The sequence below is a fragment of the Thrips palmi genome, unplaced genomic scaffold (assembly GCF_012932325.1).
Source record: "Thrips palmi isolate BJ-2018 unplaced genomic scaffold, TpBJ-2018v1 HiC_scaffold_4, whole genome shotgun sequence".
NCBI lineage: Eukaryota > Metazoa > Arthropoda > Insecta > Thysanoptera > Thripidae > Thrips > Thrips palmi.
In genome coordinates this window covers 610505-629057 of record NW_023144631.1, presented here as the reverse complement: position 1 = coordinate 629057, position 18553 = coordinate 610505, and the positions used below count along the sequence as shown (strand labels likewise).

Sequence of the window (18553 nt, the reverse complement as noted above, 5' to 3'; positions counted from 1 at the left end):
ACTGCAACGCTGAAATACACGGCAATCTCGCCGCCTTGCCTTTCACGCCCTTTTCAATCAATCCGCAGGACGGTCGGTAGTTTGGCGCCACGCGCGCCCTTGTGCTGCGTTGTGCCCCGGAGAGGTCGAGCGAGGCCCTAACACTGCCGAACACCGGCCGGCCGACGGCGGCCTCATCTGGCGGCCCCGAAGCAAGGCGCTGAAGGTCTGGACCCCAAAGGCCTGGCCGTCAGGCCCCCATTTCGGGCGCCGAAATGGCTCGCCGCGAACCACCAGCCAGCCACGCCATTCGGCATTTTGTTATTTTGACTCGCCGGGCCGCCGGGCGTCACCGCGTCCGTCACCGCCACGACGCCTTGCACAACGCGCTGCGGTCCGCGCTAACGAGCAGCCCCGCTGGACTCCAGGCGGACGCCAGGAAGACGCCAAGTAGACTCCAGGCAGACTCCAGGCAGACTCCAGGCAGACTCCAGTCAGACTCCTATTAGACTCCAGGCAGTCCCCAGGCAGACTCCAGGCAGACTCCTGACAGACTCCAGGCAGACTCCAGGTGGACGCCAGGAAGACGCCAGGAAGACTCCAGGCAGACTCCAGGCAGACTCCAGGCAGACTCCAGGCAGACTCCAGGCAGACTCCAGGCAGACTCCAGGCAGAATCCAGGCAGACTCTAGGCAGACTCCAGATCGACTTCAGCGAATCGAAACGAGCAACACCCGGAAGGCAGGAAGGAAGGCACTGGCACTGGCTCCTGATCTCGCACTAAATGTCTTCGCGGACTCGCGCCTCCTTTTCGCGCACCTTCTTCCATCGCGGAAGCCGGCCGCGCTGTCGTCGTCGTGGCCGTGCAGGGCGCCGTTTTGACGATGCTCTCATTGTGCGCGGGCGTTGCGCCACGCCCCACCACGCCCCACCCCACCCCGCCACACCCCGCCACGCCCCGCCACGCCACGCCGCGTTCGTCCGTCACTCGCGGGTCGATCCTGGGCGAGGGCATCAATGCCACGCCGGTCTTCGGCCGTCCACGCCAGGCGGCGCTAGGCCACGCAGACAATGCCCCTAATCCCTGCAATGCAGGCCGTGTCACTGCAATCGTCAGGCGAAAGGGACGTCAGCGTTGCGACTCGCACCTTTACACCATCCATCCATTGCAAAGAATAGGAAAAAATAATTTGGCAGATGATTCGAGACAGAGGGTTGCTTGGACTTTCGTTAGCCGCAATGCAGCAATAATGCAAAAAAGGGTTTTCCAGGAGAAAATTTATGAAATATTTCTGTCTTTGACAATAGGGGAGGTCAACTGATATACATCTCCTCCGTATTCGGCACCCCTGTGCTCAAAAACAAACGCCAACATACCTGCAGATAATTCTTGCGACCTGTGGTCGGCCCGGCTGGCCTGGCTCACGCACGCCGCCTAGAACTTCGTTGAACTCCGAACACTGCTCTCGACGCTTCTGTCTCTCTCGCACTCGTCGGGGCGTCCCGTGTCCCGTGGGGGTGCGAGAGAGACAGGGCGATGAGGCGGTGTTCGGAATGGTTGTGCCGGCCGCCCCCATTGTGTCGACTCGGTTGCAATGAACGAGCGCGGAAAGACTCAAGTTTTAAAACCCCCATAAGGCACCCAGAGGGCGTCCGTCGTGGTGGTGGGGGGGGGGAGGGGAGGAGGGGGCCGCTGCCGTCGGCGCTGTCTGGAACCGAGTAGCTGGAGCCTAGACGCGGAGCGCGCCGCGGCCGCGCCCCCCGGACTGGCCGCTCCAGTCGCTCCCGGCGAGGCGGTGTCAGTCTTCCAGATCCTGAGCCGCGGGCCGCCTCGCGAGACGGAGACGCACCGCGGACCTCGGCGCCGCGACCGCCAGTCCGCGCCAAGTGCCGCGAGCAGCGCGCGGCCGTCGTCCGGAAGGACCTCCGCGAGGACAGCCTGACTCCAGGTACGCCCAGGTACGCCCAGGTACGCCCGGGTACGCCCGGGTACGCCCTGGTACGCCCGGGTACGCCCTGGTACGCCCGGGTACGCCAGGGCACGCCCGGGGCGGCAAGTCGTCGTCGCCAAGGGCATCAGTGTGGCAGTGTCACCGCACATTTAGGCAAACCTCAAGATGTACCAGTGTCGAACGGGCTGAAAACTTCTGCATGCCCTAGGGCAACGCATTGTGACGGATACTGCTAAGTGCGCAACACTGTAGAGTGCAAACCGCATCCTGTAGCCGCGTGTGTGCTGGTGGGCCCGCGCGTTCGTCGCGGATATCCCGGATTCGATACCAATGCCAGGTGTTCGACAAAGTAACGAAACGATGCTGCGATTAGCAGTGTCCTCGCCGCTTTAGGTCCTTGTTGGCACGTCCCGCGTTTAAGTCTCCGTCGAGCCGCGACTATCGTTCTCTCTCTAACTACCGGCTTCGGCCGCCTCGGCGCAGCACGAGTCGAGCCGGCGCCGCTCCTCAGTTCCTCCTTCAGGGAATCACCCATTACGCACGCTCCGAAAATAGAGCCCGGGCATGTCCGTGCAGTGCGCGCCAGTGGTGTGGCGGTGCTGTCCGCGGCGGTGGCGATGGCGGCCTTGGCCATGAACACCGCGAGGGACGCGTCGGCGGCATTGGCGCCGTGCTGGCCTCAGCAAAGTAGTGCGTGCCGAAGTCGGCCGAGCCGGCAGCGCCAGCAGACTGATTCCGAATTTCGTCGCCCTGTCTCTCGCACCTGTAAGGGACGCCCCATGAGTGCGAGAGAGACAGAGCGACGAAAACGACTCTCGGAATCAGTTTCGACGATCGAAAACGCGGCAGCTTTCGTCACCTGACGACCCAGTCCCCAGTCGCCGGCGGCGAAGAAACGCTGCAGTTTGTCGTGCGCGTTTTCAGAGGAATTTTTCATCGCCGTCACCTTGCTTTGACTAACCAGAAAGGAATCATCTTCGTCTGCGCTCTCAGAAAAATAGTGATGTGTCTGTACCAGTATAGGCGTGACAAGGACGCGTGGGGCATAATCTAGAGATGCAGTTATCGGCGACCGTAAGTGCCATCATCACCCCGGGGACGCGCCTCGGGCCTCAGTCGAGTGATTCCTTCGCTCCTCGCTGTCCCTGCGCCACCCGTAGGGCACAACGAGTGCGAGAGAGACAGAGCTAATAAAAAGAAGTGCGGGTGGTGGAATATCAAATCGACGGGTCGGCGGCACACTGCTCGATATGCCGGGCGCGATGCGTCATCGTCACTGGTGTAAATCAACTCAGAAATTTTCTGATACTTTTGCATATCAGAACATTTCTCATGTCTGAGTTCTGATGTTTTTTCGGACACCTCTTTCTGATGTTTGTGTTTCTGATGCCTCAATTTTCTGATGACTTTAGTTCTGATAACATCGGCTGGACTCATAAAGAAATATATCAGAACAATCATTTTCTTCTGTAAATATATATTTTGATCTACATGAGACTCGGAAACGGGGAAAACGTCTTGAGGGGGTCGAAACCGAGTCCGATCCAAATCTGCAGTCCAAATTGAGCTAGCTCGCCATCAACTCTCAAAAAGACAGTAAATGTGATCCGATCTCATTGAGATAAAAACTGGCCTAGCCAAATCTTGCAAACAAGACACTCACCAAATTTGAAATTGAAATTACGTAAACTTTCTATTTTACAGGGATCTCATTTTTTGAACATCAGACATCTAAAACATTTCTGACGATTATATTTCTGATAACTAGCAGTTACCAGAAATCAGATCGACTTATCAGAAAGGACACTTTTTCTGATGTCTCTATTCTGATAACATATGAAAGTATCAGAAAAAACTTTTTCTGATGACCTCTTTCTGATAAATCATTGATGTTATCAGAAAATAATCGAAATCTGATGTTTTTTTGTCAAGTTATCAGAAAATCCACCGTTTATCAGAAAATTTCTGAGTTGATTTACACCAGTGGTTGCACCACCACAAAAGTACAGTGTGATACACATCGAGGCGCTGCTGCGCGGCGTCTGTGTCTCTGTCTCTCTCGCACTCGCGGGCCGAACCGTCGGAGTGCGAGAGAGACAGAGACGTAGCAGTGACACGTCGTCGGGTCGCTCTACAGGTGCATCTCATCGGCGCGCCAAGACGGCCGTATCTGCCCGCGATCGGGCGGCAGCGGCACGCCAAGTAGGACGAGCAGACAAGTTGCGTGGGTTGTCGGAAGCGGCGGCGCGCCGGCGATGCAGAAGAGACTCAGATCAAGGCTGCGCCGCGGCAGCGCTGCTGCAGAACACTGATTCCGAGAGTCGTTTTCGTCGCTCTGTCTCTCTCACACTCATAGGGCGTCCTCTGTAGGCGCGAGGGAGACAGAGCGACGAAAACGACACTCGGAATGAGTCCGCGGGCTGATTCGTGGTTCTGATGCTGTCCTTGTTCCTCCAGGGTGACGTCATGCCGGCGACGCGATGACGTCCTCCGCCGTGTTCCAGTTGGGAGGCGCCGCGGCGGGCGCCACCCCCGCCGCGTCGGGCTACTCGTGGTCCATCCAGCACGCCCCGCCGGGGATTGGCGCCGTCGGCCCCCTCGGGCCCCTCGGCGACATCTCGCGGTCGCTGTCGCCGCCGGTAAGGACAGCAGACTGATTCCGAGAGTCGTTTTCGTCGCTCTGTCTCTCTCGCACCCACAAGGAACGCCGCATGAGTGCGAGAGAGACAGAGCGATGAAAATGACTCTCGGAATCCCTCCGCAGACGCGGGTCCAGAGTGACAAGAAACTTTGACAGTGCCGCCCAGATCCAGTTCGACGGTTCAACGTTGTAAACCGCCTTTTTACGCCGTCTCTGTGTGGTGGTAGTAGTGGTGGTGGTGGTGATGTTGGCGGCGGCGTGCGGTAATGATCGTAACGAATGCAGGCCGCTCGCGGCAAGTGGAGCCGAGCGGCGCGGCCGCGTGTGTAGAGCACTGAGCACTACTTGGGCACGGAGCGGTGAAAGCCAAAAGCCCCGCCAGGATGTGTCCGGACGCGGCAGTGCCTGGGCAGTGCGGCAGTGCGGCGGCCAGACCAGCGGATGGACGGCACGGCGGGGAGGTGCAGCGCGCAGCGCAATGCAAGGCTGCAGCGCGTCGCGATGTTCGCAGCGCCGGCGCGCCGCCTCGAACAAAACACACACCGTCCCCTCTAAAATACGAAAATTGAATTGCGACAGACGAGCTGCGGCGGCTTCGGCTCGTTTTCTTTGCTCTACAGCCGCTGCAACCGGGAGCGGGAGCTTGCCGTGATCGAAGACAGGATTCGATTCGAGCAGGACACTTCCGCGAGCATCGTCGTCGTGGTCGCGTCGTGTCACCTGTCCACTCCACAGACACGCGCCGCGCGTGCCTCTTTCGCGCGCGCGTGTGTGTGTGTGTGTGTGTGTGTGTGTGTGTGTGACTGAGTTAGTGAGTGAGAGTGTATGTGTGCGCGCGCCACTGTACGTACACGGTATGGCGGAGGGTAATTACGATTTTGTCGGGGGCTCGCCTTTTACTGTCGCTTGCACAGCCTATCGCGTATGCGCACTCACACACGCGCACGCTTACATATGCCTACACACACGGACGGGGACCGCGGCCCTCTTGCAACCTGCACGGCGAGCTCGTTACTGCAGTTTTGTTTCACGTGGGACTGCACACACACACACACGCGCGGAAAATTTAACGGACCAAAACGGTATGTAAAAGCGAGCGTGGCGTGCTGCAGCCACACGCCAGCTCCAGCTCGGCCCGGTTCGCAGCTGTAGAGTGGTATCGAATGGCACCACTGTGGTGGCAATCGGCGGCTAAATCAAAGCCAGTCGTTTCGTCGCTCTGTCTCTCTCGCACTCATGAGGCGTCGCCTGAGTGTGCGAGAGAGACAGAGCGACGAAACGAGTGTCCGAAGCCAGCCGCCGCGTTTCGGCGGCCTTTCCTGGTCCCGCCAAGGGCAAGCCCATGGCGTTAAACGGCTCGGCCAGCGGGCAGCACGCGGAGAGGCACGCGTCGCCGCGGCCACGCACGCGCACGCACGCGCTGGGAGAATGAGCCAGCGGCCCGGCGCGGCAGACTGATTCCGAGAGTCGCGTTCGTCGCTGTGTCTCTCTCGCACCGACAGGACACGCCCTATGAGTGCGAGAGAGACAGAGCGACGATAACGACTCTCGGAATCAGCGCTGCTGCGTAGCGCTGGCGGTGCTGGTCATTTCGGCGGCCTTTCCTAGGCGGTTTCGCACGATCTCGCGCCGCAAGGACTCCGCGGCGCTCTACGCGCTGCGCCCTGCGCTTGTCTTTTCGCGCTTTGTGCCTCCACCTACGCCACTGCTATGCACTGCCTTTGACGCATGGGGGCTTTGTGGCCACGCGCTGCGTCCAAGGCCGGCCTCCTCCAGTCACCACGTCCAGGCACTGCTTCGCCACCAACCGGCCACTGCGTCGCGCCGAACTGACCGCCAGCCGCGGGGGACTCGCGTTACAAGCCGAATACGAGATTGGGGTCGCGGTGACGGCGACGGCGACGGCGACCATTACCAAGAATTAGCAGTGGCCGACGCCCTGCCTCGAAACCGCGACGCACGCCCAGCGGCTTTGATCTACTTCGGGATCTACTCGGTCCTGGTTCTGGCGCGGCAAGGGCGGCGTACCGGTTCCAGGTCCAGCAGCGCTACGCTTTATTCGGTTCGGCCTGCAGGTATCCGCCCCCGCCACGCCCATAGTGCGTGGCCCTCGCGCGAACAAAGCTCAGAGGCCGCTGGAGTGACGGTGTGTCGGTGCTGCAGGACCACTTCGCCGCTGACTGTCTGTCTCGCACTCCGGTAGGGTGTGAGAGAGCCAGCGTGACAAAATGAACCTGCAGAATCAGGTCGACACCTCCTAGGAACAAGCGGCTATCTTCCGAGAGCTTCCAGACACTCGGCTATCTCGCAGTAGCTTTCAGACACTCGGCTATCTTCCAATAGCGTCCAGACACTCGGCTATCTTTCTGAGCGCTTCGGAGACTCGGCTAACTGCTTTTCCCACTTCCCGAGTTTGGGGCGTATAATTAAACCAGTTGAAATGCCCTCACCGGGACCTAACCAAATGTGTCAAAAGTTTGTCAGAGTAGATTAAAATCATGGCGTGAGCATGTCTTGATAAGTGTAACAAAGAAAAACGCTATCGAAAGGACAACCCTAACCTCTCCGCAGAAGTCAGTTAGCCGGTCTCCGAAGCGCTCAGGAAGATAGCCGAGTGTCTGGACGCTATTGAAAGATAGCCGAGTGTCTGGAAGCTACTGAGAGATAGCCGAGTGTCTGGAAGCTCCTGGAAGATAGCCGCTTGTTCCTAGGAGGTGTCGAGGTGGCAGTCCTCTTCCGCGCTGATGACGGCCTTCGCCGCGCTCGCGTTGATGAGTCTCTCCTTCTCCAGCTGCAGGACGACCCCTGGCCCGGCGCGTCCCTGGGCGACGACGGCGCGGCCTGGTCGTCGTCGCCGTGGCGGGGCGGGCTGGCCGACGACCCCCTGCCGTTCCAGGCGGGCTTCCAGACCGGCTTCCAGGACCCCTACCGGGGCGCGGCGCACGACCCCTACCGCGGCCAAGGGCCGTACCGCGTGCAGCACGCCTTCCAGACCTCGCCGAACCGCGGACCCTTCGACCCCAGCGGCTTCAGGGAGACGGCCGCCTCGGCGCAGCCGCCCACGCCCGTGCAATGGCTGTCGCCGCCGCAGCCCCAGCTACCCCTGCAACCCCAGCAGCCCCAGCAGCCCCCCAAGGCCGCGCAGCCCCCGCAGCCCCAACAGCCTGGGACGCTGGCCGCGCACGACGGCGACGACTGGCAGCACGGCCCGCGCCAGTGGAGCTCGCCAGGACAAGGTAGGCAAGGACGAGGGGTTCTGTGACCAGTGGCGGGAAAAGAAAAAGGCGGGAATAGACGAGGGACATTCTTGGGGGGAAATTAGCCTTGACATTGCCATCAAGTGACAACCCAAAATTTTCACTGTGTGTGAGCGTCATGCACGTGACACATGACATTTAACTGTTTCAACTAGCATGCGCTGAAGTCTGTGGCTTGAGGTGAGGTCGGGACGGGAGCAGGGGAGGGGGAGGGAGGCAGCCACGCACCGCAGCGTGGACGTGGAGGTTCAGATTCAGATATCTAGAGGTGTGCGTTGGGTGGCCTACGTCTCCCGGCAGTCGGCGAAGGCGAAGGCGGGGGCTCGCCGCCTGGACTGTACGACCTTTCTCTCTCCCTCTCTCTTAGCTGAGCTCGGCGGCTCGGCACTCTGAGGCGTAGGCAACCCATCCAGCACCCGATCGCCCCGCGTGCAGTTGCAATTGCTTTTGCTATTGATATTGCCGTGGCTGTTGACAGCTGGACCGCAAATAATCAAATGTCTTTCAGGCTCGGCCGTCCAGGACGGTGACACAGACACACCAACGCAGCCGGTTGTTCTTCCTTGGGGCGTTCAGGGCGGGGTTCAGGATGAAGGTCCAGAGGGGCTGGGCCAGCGAGGCGCCGAAAATTAACTCCAGGAAAAGCGGCTGACTTCGTAACGACGAAAGCAGGACCCAGGACCCGCTGGGCCCTTCCCTAATTGACGGCGGCGCGTGTTCCTCGTCCATCCTCGTCCCTCACACACGGACACTCGTGCGCGCTATAGCTTGCTCCTCGTCGCACACACGTGCGCAGTCGCGTGCTCATAGCGCACCACGCACGGCACCCCACGTGTGAGCGCGTGACGTCAGCAGTCAGTCACCACCGCGGTGCGCAGCACTGTAACTGTGCCTGCCTGCTCCGTGACCTAGTGGACGGGCGGGCGGGCGTCCGCTGCACCGCAAGAGGCGCCTCACTGGTCGCTGGCCGCCCGAGCCCCGCCGCCCAAAACGTTTTTCCACGAAATTGCATTGTTTCGGCTGCGTCGCGTTGGGGCCATCGCCATCGCCCGCCACCGTGCCGGCCGAGCCGCGGAAGTGGCGCGCATCGCATGACGTCAGCGCCGCGACGACGGCGTCCTCCCCGGCCAGCGCCCTGGATCCAGGGCGGCAGCAGAGTCATGGAGTGGCATTGCCTTTGGCTCGCCTCTGGCCCTTTTTCGCTCTGTCTCTCTCGCACTCATGGGGCGTTCCGTGCGGGTGCGAGAGAGACAGAGCGACGGAACGACTCCCTCGGAATCAGTCTCCTGGCGGAAGCGGCGAAAACACACGGGGCACAACTTGCATGTTTGCCGCCAAGGCCTGTTTGCCGGCCTCGCTCTAGCAGTGGCGGCGCCACCGTCCGAGGAGGAGGCGCTCTCCGGATCGTCCTTTATTTTATGCCGCGCTGCAAAGAAATCCTCCTTCCGGGCCGACTGACCAGCGCCGCGCGCCGCGGCCTCACGCAGTGCGGGAAAAAAGTAAACGGAGCCGTCGGCGGCGATGAGATGCACAAAAGCGCGCGTCCTTCGCGCGACGACGTCACATCGACCACCGCCGGGGTCTTGCGGTGGCGGATCCAGAGCCGGCCGGAAGAAGGGGAAAAGTAGTACTTTGAGCCGCGTATTGTTGTAAAAACCTGTAAAGACTTGGGCTGCAGCCGGGCACAGCGGCAGGGAGACGGATCGAGGAGCGAGGGGTGAATCACTCTGCGTTCTGGTGTACACATGAGTACAAGAGTACGGGTGAGTACACCTTGTTTTACTCATAAATTTCACATTTGAACACGTTTTAAGGTTTTAGGTAGCGTTTTAAACGGCACTCAACGCCAAATGGGTAAAAAAACTAGTGAATTTCGCCCTATGTAAACTTGTGAGTACACTGAGTACGGGCAAATTTGTACACATGAGTACACTTGTGATTCACCCCTCGTCGAGGAGTCCTTGCACCTCGCGGGCCTGTATCAAATCAAAAGTAGCTTACTACCGTGAAAGCGGGTAATATGGACCACCAATGGGTGGTGTGGACCACCCCTAAAACTCTTCTTTGTGATCGGTGATGCCGCGTACCTGTGGCACGGAAAACCGTGTCGGTCAACTAGCATCCGAACTTGTAGGTAACTTGGCTCGAACCGATCATTGAGGAGAATTTCAGGGGTGGTCCACATTTACCCACTGGTGGTCCATATTACCCGCATTTACGGTACCAGGAGAAAAGTGCGGTCTTTTGAAAAAGGGGGGAGGGGGCGCCCACATCACCATCACCCCCTCCCTGGATGCGCGCCTGCGTACCCGCAGGGCTGCTCAACAAAAACAACAACAACAGAACGTTTACGACCGGATGAGAGGGCTCGAGGTACTGGTCAAGTTGTTAAGGATATGGAAGAGAGGGGGAGGGGAGGGGGCCGTGGAGGCGGCGGGGTCAGGTAAAGCCGGTGAGGCGTGGAGGCGCGTCCCGGGGCGCCTTGGCGTCTTGGCGTCGCGCCGCGCCTGGCCGGAGTCTGAGTCTGCCGCGCGATCGGCACGCGAGTGGAGTGGTCGGTGGAGTGGAGTGGCCAGCCAGCCGCCGCCATGAGGGTCACTCTGTGTCTCGGTGAGTCCTGCCTTCGCACCGACTGATTCCGGGAGCTGTTGTCGTCGCTATGTCTCTTTGGCACTCGTGGGGATTCCGTGTAGGTGCGGAGCGAGACAGGGTGACGGAAAGGAATCTTGGAATCAGTTTGCTGCTTGCGTCTTTGGGAACCACGCCGTCGACCACGGTTTTCATCGCATGTCGTGTAGAGGAAGAAACACTGTTGTGAGAGAAGTTTGTTATTGCAGTGTAGGGCGACGGGCAGCTCGGCGTACTGGGGTCAGTGGGAGAAAAGTAGTGTCCTGGATTGGAGGGCGGGCCCTTGATGACACGGAGCGAGTCGTGCTGGGGTCTGGCGTCGCCCGGACGGCGCGCCCGCCCCCAAGACCACCCCCGAAGTCCACCCCGAAGTCTACCCCCAAGGCCAACCCCAAATTCCACCCCCAAGTCTCGCACAACCCGGCCAGCCGGCAGCGCGGGGAGGAAGAAAGAACTAGGCTAGCTGATTCCGTCCGGACACCACCGGTTTCGTCGCTCTGTCTCTCTCGCACTCGCGGGGAGTTTCGTAAGGGTGCGAGAGAGACAGAGCGACGACTGCGGCACGTGCGCGCGACGCGGGGAAAGTAGTCGGACTAACCGGTGACAGGCCGTCCGGCAAATTGCATAACGGCAGAGTGATGGATCGGACCGCTTGGCTCACCGGTGTCGTCCGCGCCTGCCGCCACGCTTCGCTCAAAAAAACAAAAATAGATCGGAGCACAATGAGTGTTGTGACCGGTTGTGACGCGGGCGCAGCGCGCAGCGAATTGTCCCAAACCGGGAAAACGGTCCCGGTTTTCAATTACTTTTTTTTGACGTGAGACTTTGTTGTGGGGATTCGAAGTAGTTTTTTCGGTTCGAGTTGTTGCCCCGAATCGGGATTCGAGATTCCAGAATCGCTTTCGACCGAGTCCGTTCCAGCGGGTTGCGCCACGCCCTGCCGCGCCACGCCGCGCGATGCGACGCGCTGACCGTGATCTATTTAGCGGACTGGTCGCCATAAGAGACATGCGCCCGGCGCGCGTGCGACGTGCGTGAGCGTGCGATCAAAACACGCCGCATCAGCCCGACGGCCTTCGCCATTTGCAAAAGGGCGCCGCATTCAAATAGTGACTTCATCGCCCCGCCGCCCGCCTTCGGGCTTTGCAGTTCTCTGTTCATTGCAGCTGCTTCTTTTGACTGCCAAAGGACTGCTGAAGCATGAACAGCGCTGATGATGATAGTGATGATGATGTTGTTGTTGCAGGCGTGGTGTCGCTGCTGCCCTGGTTCCTGGGCATGACGGTGGTGGGCGGCGCGGACCCGCCCGCCGGCGCCGGGACCACCCCTAGCCGCGCCAACGTCCCCGCCCGGCCCGGCGTGAACCGCCCCGTGCGGCCCGGCGTCCGCCCCGGCCCCGCCCGGCCCGGCACCAGGACGCGCCTGCCCGGCCCCGCGGCGGCCCCGGGTGGCGGCGGCGGCGACGCGGCGACCACCGCGAACGGGCGCCTGCAGGAGCTGTACCGGTGGAAACGGGTGGGTGTCTGACACTGTCAAGCTTGCTGTAGGGCCGCCGCCGCCAACGTGAAGACTCACAGTGCTCTGGATCCCTCCCCCAGGTCGACTACGACTTCCCCGACGAGGCGACCCGCGCCAAGGCCATCGCGGACGGCGACTACAACGCCGACAACAACCTGCCCCTCGGCGTGGAGACGTACCGCGACCGCATCTTCGTCAGCATCCCGCGCTGGAAGCCCGGCGTGCCCGCCACCCTGGCCTACGTGTCGAGATACCCCAACGTGAGCCGCAGACAGACTCCCAGAGTCGTTTTCGTCGCTCTGTCTCTCTCGCACCTGTAGGCGACGCCTCGTGGTTGTGAGAGAGACAGGGCGACGAAAACGGCCCGTGCCACAGTGGGCCAGAAGACCGGTGGAGGCGGCAAAAACTCTAGACGCGTTTTGGGCTCCATAGTCGCTAAACAGGACTCGAACCGAACGTGTGACCCCACCAATGGATTCCTCGTCCAGAGAGCAATTCATTGGTGGGGTCACACATTCGGTTCGAGTCCTGTTTAGTGACTCTGGAGCCCCAAAGGCGTCTGGAGTTTCGGCCGCCTCCACCGGTCTTCTGGCCCACTGTGCGTGCTGCCACCTGCTTCATCGGCCCCTCACACTAGGCCGTCGTGGAGGTGGCTAACGGCTGCTGGTCCTTCTGCCCCAGGGCGACGCGTCCCCCAAGCTCAAGCCCTACCCGGACTGGTCGTGGCACCGCGTGCCGCGCGCCGGCCAGAACGACTCGTGCCAGGCCCTGACCTCCGTGTTCCGCATGACGGCCGACGAGTGCGGCCGCCTCTGGGTCATCGACAGCGGCGCCGTGGACGCCATCGGCGACATCCGCGTCGTCTGCCCGCCCCAGATCGTCATCTTCGACCTCAACACGGACCGGCTGCTCTGGAGATACGTGATCCCCAAGTCACAGGTTCGAACCCCGGCTTCTCTTGTCGGCGCTCTACAAACTGAAGGGTGTACTCAGTATGCATCAGATGCATACTTGCAAGTTCACACCTACAGATACATACTTAGCTGAGTACACACCTACAGATGCATACTCAGCTGAGTACACATCTACAGATGCATACTCAGCTGAGTACACATCTGCAGATGCATACTCAGCTACACATCTGCAGATGCATACTCAGCTACACATCTGCAGATGCATACTCAGCTACACATCTGCAGATGTATACTCAGCTGAGTACACATCTGCAGATGCATACTCAGCTGAGTACACAGATGCAGATGTGTATTCAGCTTACTGAGCACATACTTCAGTTTGTAGAGCGCGTGCTTCTCGGGTCCTTCCCCGGCCTGTCGAAGGAGTCCGCCGCACGCAGTCCTCACTCCGTCTCTCTCGCACTCGTGGAGCGTGCCGTAGGAGTGCGAGAGAGACGGAACGATGAGCGCGGGCGGCGGAATCCTCCGACTGGCAGACACTTCCCGCCTCTTGCCTGCTCTTGCAGCCGCGCGACTGCGACATGCAGTCACCGTGCGCGACAAGGCGCGAGCGCTATCTGCCATCTCCCTTCCGCCCGCGGCTTAATGTCCCGCGCACTTTTTACAGTGAAAGCGTCTCACCGCTGCGATGCAAACGGCTTGAGAGCGCCGCCACACCCGAAAAGTCAAATGACTTTGGCCTCTGTTTCTGTGTTGCCGCCGCAGACCAAGCCCGAGTCGCTGTTCACCAACATCGTGGTGGACATCCGGGACGGGCAGTGCGACGACGCCTTCGCCTACGCCGCCGACGTGTTCCGGTACGGCCTGCTCGTCTACAGCTGGAGGGAGGACCGCTCCTACAGGCTGAGCCACAACCTCTTCTTCCCGGACCCCATCGCCTCCAGGTCAGGCCCGCTGCACTGCGAAAGACCCGTACACTGGTAAAACTGGAGCGGACACTGGTAGCCAACGAATGTGACGTCATATTCGTTCGAATGTGAATTTTGTCACGTTCATTTGAATATGATGTCACATTCGTTTGAATGCTGCACGCTCAGAATTTTTTCGACACCTCCCGTTGTATCTTCGACGGGAACCGCCTGTTCGACGCGAAACTTATGCTTCCCGTTGAGCGACGACGACGGCCCGTCAAACTTTTCGTTGAACCTCGACAGACACTCGACACCCGTGCCCAGCGGAGCCCAATCATCGAGCTTCAACGGGGGAACGACTGGTTCCCGTCGAAGCGTCCACCGTCGTAGTTCAACGAGCGCGGCCTTGACGCCGAGGTCCATGGCCAGGTGTCCAGGATTTGCAACCTGGGGGTCCCCGATAGTGTCCCCCAGGTCCCCAGGACACGGGGAGTCCAACGCCGAAGTCGCCGACGCTCTGGGACAAGCGGTTCCGGAGATACGAGGACGTACCATAAGGAGTCCGTCAAAGCAACTTTTTAGTTGGAGGCCAAAATCATCTTCGGCCTCTGCCTCCGTTCCATTTGGGTGTCCGGGACTTTAGACTTCAGCATCGTGTTGAGGTAGTGCTTGACTACCAGGAACCCATCAGCGGTCGTCGTCGGACCTCCGGTGCGCCCAGGATGCCGACGAACGAGGGTGCCGTGCCGCCATACGGTTCAACAACGTTGACGCCACCACCCAGGTAGTCCCTGGTGGTGTCTTCGGGGTCTTCAGGACACGGGGAGTCCAACGCCGAGGTCGCCGACGCTCTAGGACAAGCGGTTCCGGAGATACGAGGACGCGCCATAAGGAGTCCGTCAAAGCAACTTTTTACTCGGAGGCCAAAACAGCTTCGGCCTCTGGCTGCGTTACATTTGGGTGTCCGGGACTTTTGACTTCGGCATCGTGTTGAGGTAGTGCTAGACTACCCGGAACCCGTCAGAGGTAGTCGTCGGACCACCGGTGCGCCCAGGATGCCGACGAACGGGGGTGCCGTGCCGCCATACGGTTCAACAACGTTGACGCCACCACCCAGGTGGTCCCTGGTGGTGTCTTCGGGGTCTTCAGGACACGGGGAGTCCAACGCCGAGGTCGCCGACGCTCTAGGACAAGCGGTTCCGGAGATACGAGGACGTGCCATAAGGAGTCCGTCAAAGCTACTTTTTAGTCGGAGGCCAAAACAGCTTCAGCCTCTGGCTGCGTTACATTTGGGTGTCCGGGACTTTTGACTTCGGCATCGTGTTGAGGTAGTGCTAGACTACCCGGAACCCGTCAGAGGTAGCCGTCGGACCACCGGTGTGCCCAGGATGCCGACGAACAGGGGTGCTGTGCCGCCTTACGGTTCATTACCGTTGCCACCACCTGTCGCTGCCGCCGCCGTGTCCTCCCACGCCACTGTGAGCTTAGGCGGCCGGGGCTGACGCCGTTTGCACCTACGCCGCTGACGTGTGGCGTAAGGCGGTACCGCACCCACGTTCGTCGGCGTCCTGGGCGCACTGGTGGTCGGACGACTACCTCTGACGGGTTCCGGGTAGTCTAGCACTACCTCAACACGATGCCGAAGTCAAAAGTCCCGGACACCCAAATGTAACGCAGCCAGAGGCCGAAGCTGTTTTGGCCTCCGACTAAAAAGTTGCTTGGACGGACTCCTTACGGCACGTCCTCGTATCTCCGGAACCGCTTGTCCTAGAGCGTCGGCGACCTCGGCGTTGGACTCCCCGTGTCCTGAAGACCCCGAAGACACCACCAGGGACCACCTGGGTGGTGGCGTCAACGTTGTTGAACCGTATGGCGGCACGGCACCCCCGTTCGTCGGCATCCTGGGCGCACCGGTGGTCCGACGACTACCTCTGACGGGTTCCGGGTAGTCTAGCACTACCTCAACACGATGCCGAAGTCAAAAGTCCCGGACACCCAAATGTAACGCAGCCAGAGGCCGAAGCTGTTTTGGCCTCCGACTAAAAAGTTGCTTGGACGGACTCCTTACGGCACGTCCTCGTATCTCCGGAACCGCTTGTCCTAGAGCGTCGGCGACCTCGGCGTTGGACTCCCCGTGTCCTGAAGACCCCGAAGACACCACCAGGGACCACCTGGGTGGTGGCGTCAACGTTGTTGAACCGTATGGCGGCACAGCACCCTCGTTCGTCGGCATCCTGGGCGCACCGGAGGTCCGACGACGACCGCTGATGGGTTCCTGCTAGTCAAGCACTACCTCAACACGATGCTGAATACTAAAGTCCCGGACACCCAAATGGAACGGAGCCAGAGGCCGAAGATGATTTTGGCCTCCAACTAAAAAGTTGCTTTGACGGACTCCTTATGGTACGTCCTCGTATCTCCGGAACCGCTTGTCCCAGAGCGTCGGCGACTTCGGCGTTGGACTCCCCGTGTCCTGGAGACCTCGGGGACACCATCGGAGACCACCAGGTCGCAAATCCTACGAGCCCGGTGTTCGACGCGCGCTCGTTGAAGAACGACGAAAAATGCCCCGATTGCTCCCGTCGAAGCTTCGACGCGCTCCCGTCGTAGTATCGAAGAAATTCTTAGCGTGTGATTCTCGTTCAAACGAATGTGACATCATACTCAAACGAACGTGACAAAATTCACACTGCAACGAATATGACGTCACATTCCTTGGCTACCAGTGGAGGGTTCATTCAAAGCAAGTTGCTACCCTGAAGACTTTAGGCTTGAAGTCAAGCGTACAGTCGATGGATTAAAGAAGGCAAGGGGGGGGGGAGAGCGGAACGGAGAACCTAACCAGTACGCTCGAAGAAAGGCTTTAAAGTACGCTCCAGTTTAACCAGTGTCATCGCGTGTTTTCCTTTCGCCGTGCTGCGCGTGCGCGTGCCCACCTCACTCTCCGGTTGCGGCCTGCCGGGCCTGCCACAGGTTCGTCCTGGACGACGTCACCTTCCGCTGGATGGACGGCATCTTCGGCCTGGCGCTGTCGCCGCTCGACAAGAAGACCAAGGACCGCACCATGTTCTTCCACCCCATGGCGTCGTTCCGGGAGTTCGCCGTGCAGACGTCCGTCATCCGCAACGAGACGTACGCCAACGAGCACCCCGACGACTTCAGGATCGTGAGTGCCTCCGGGATGGGGTCCAGGGCGAATGGAATAATGTTTCACGTGCCTGTGTTGAAGCCACCACAAGGGGCGTTTGCCTGATTACTAAAGTTCCCCTTCCTGGCCGTGTTCCTCTATGTTGAAGCCACCACAAGGGGCGTTTGCCTGATAACTAAAGTTCCCCGTTCTGGACGTGTTCCTCCTCAGCTGGGCGTCCGCGGCCGCAACCAGTCCCACTCGTCCGCCTCCGCCATGGACCGGCGCGGCGTGCTGTTCTTCAACCTGGTGACGCAGGACGCGCTGGGCTGCTGGGACTCGGCCAAGCCCTACGGCCGCTCCACTGTGGGACACGTGGCGCAGGACCACGCGCTGCTCAACTTCCCCAACGACCTGAAGGTGGACCGCGAGGAGCCGCAGAACATCTGGATGCTGACCAACCGCCTGCACCTGTACCTGTACCGCAGCCTGAGCCGCGACGTGAGTAGCGCCGACTGCGCCTGCGGACTGACTCCGAGAGTCGTTCGCGTCGCTCTGTCTCTCTCGCACTCGTGGGGCGTCCCGCGTAGGTGCGAGAGAGACAGAGCGACGAAAACGACAGTGTGCAGCAGCGCCAGCTTCCGGCGAAAGCGGCCTGCTTGGTCGGGGAACTAACGTAACGGACGGGCCCTTCGTTTTTCAAAACTTGTCTGCTGATTGTCCATGTCCATGCCCTACGGCCTACCTTACCTAGAGCCCTAGAGTAGGGCTCTTTAGGGCCTCTGTAGGGCTCTAGGCCTACCCACGCCCTGAGGCCACACCGCGCACGGCGACACCGAGTCAGCGGCACTGCTTCGCTGTTGCTGACGCCGCGGCCGGCCAACCTTTGCTGCAGTTGCGCGTCTTTTCGCCGTTTGCCTTTCGGTCAGTTTTCCAGATCGCGGGGAATTCCTCTCCTCGGCCGTTCGGACGCTGCAGCGCCGCAGCGCCGCAAGTTCAAGTTCGCGTTCGTGGCCTGATTGGCGGGCCGATTCCGAACCGCACTTGGTCGCTCTGTCTCTCTCGCACCCCTCCGGAACGGTTCACTCGTGCGAGAGAGACGGAGCGACGAAAGCGCTGCTCGGAACCCGCCTGCTGGAGCGAGCCTGGAGCGTGCGAACGGCAATGGCCTCGCGCGGCAGTGACAGAGAACACGCGACGCAACGCCACTGTAGAAGTCGCCGCACGGCGCCAGTTTTTAAAATCGGTTAATTGTTGTTTTTAGGAGTACAACTTCCGGATCCTGACCGGCACGGTGGAGAAGGCCACCGACGGCACCATCTGCGACCCCCACAAGATCGGTCCCGCCACGAGCGTCCCCAGGGACATCGACGCCTGCGACGACCTGTAGGCCCTCTTCGTGGAGCCCGGCCGAGCACGGCCCCGTCCCAGACAGCCATAGTCTGCAGCCATCACCAGCCAGCTGTGATAAAAACGAGTGTTGGCGCGAATGAGTGTGTTGTGCACCGGAAGAAAAAGAGTTCGGAAAAAGTACGGACTAAGTCTGGTCAACAATGTTGCCTGGACCGTCCGCACTTGCTTCCCTTACCGTTTTACATGAGTTCAGACGGAGCAAGTACGGACGTT

At 60.2% G+C, this 18553-nt stretch overlaps 1 protein-coding gene across 1 annotated transcript; it reads left to right on the top strand.

Annotated features, from left to right (window-relative positions):
• The first annotated feature begins 12761 nt into the window (after nucleotides 1–12761).
• On the top strand, nucleotides 12762–18317 carry LOC117649479 (protein yellow-like). Its single transcript, XM_034392321.1, has 5 exons — nucleotides 12762–12914; nucleotides 13655–13833; nucleotides 16774–16966; nucleotides 17063–17428; nucleotides 18192–18317. The coding sequence occupies exons 1-5, from the start codon at nucleotides 12762–12764 to the stop codon at nucleotides 18315–18317; spliced, it is 1017 nt and encodes a 338-aa protein (XP_034248212.1).
• Nucleotides 18318–18553: the final 236 nt, after the last annotated feature.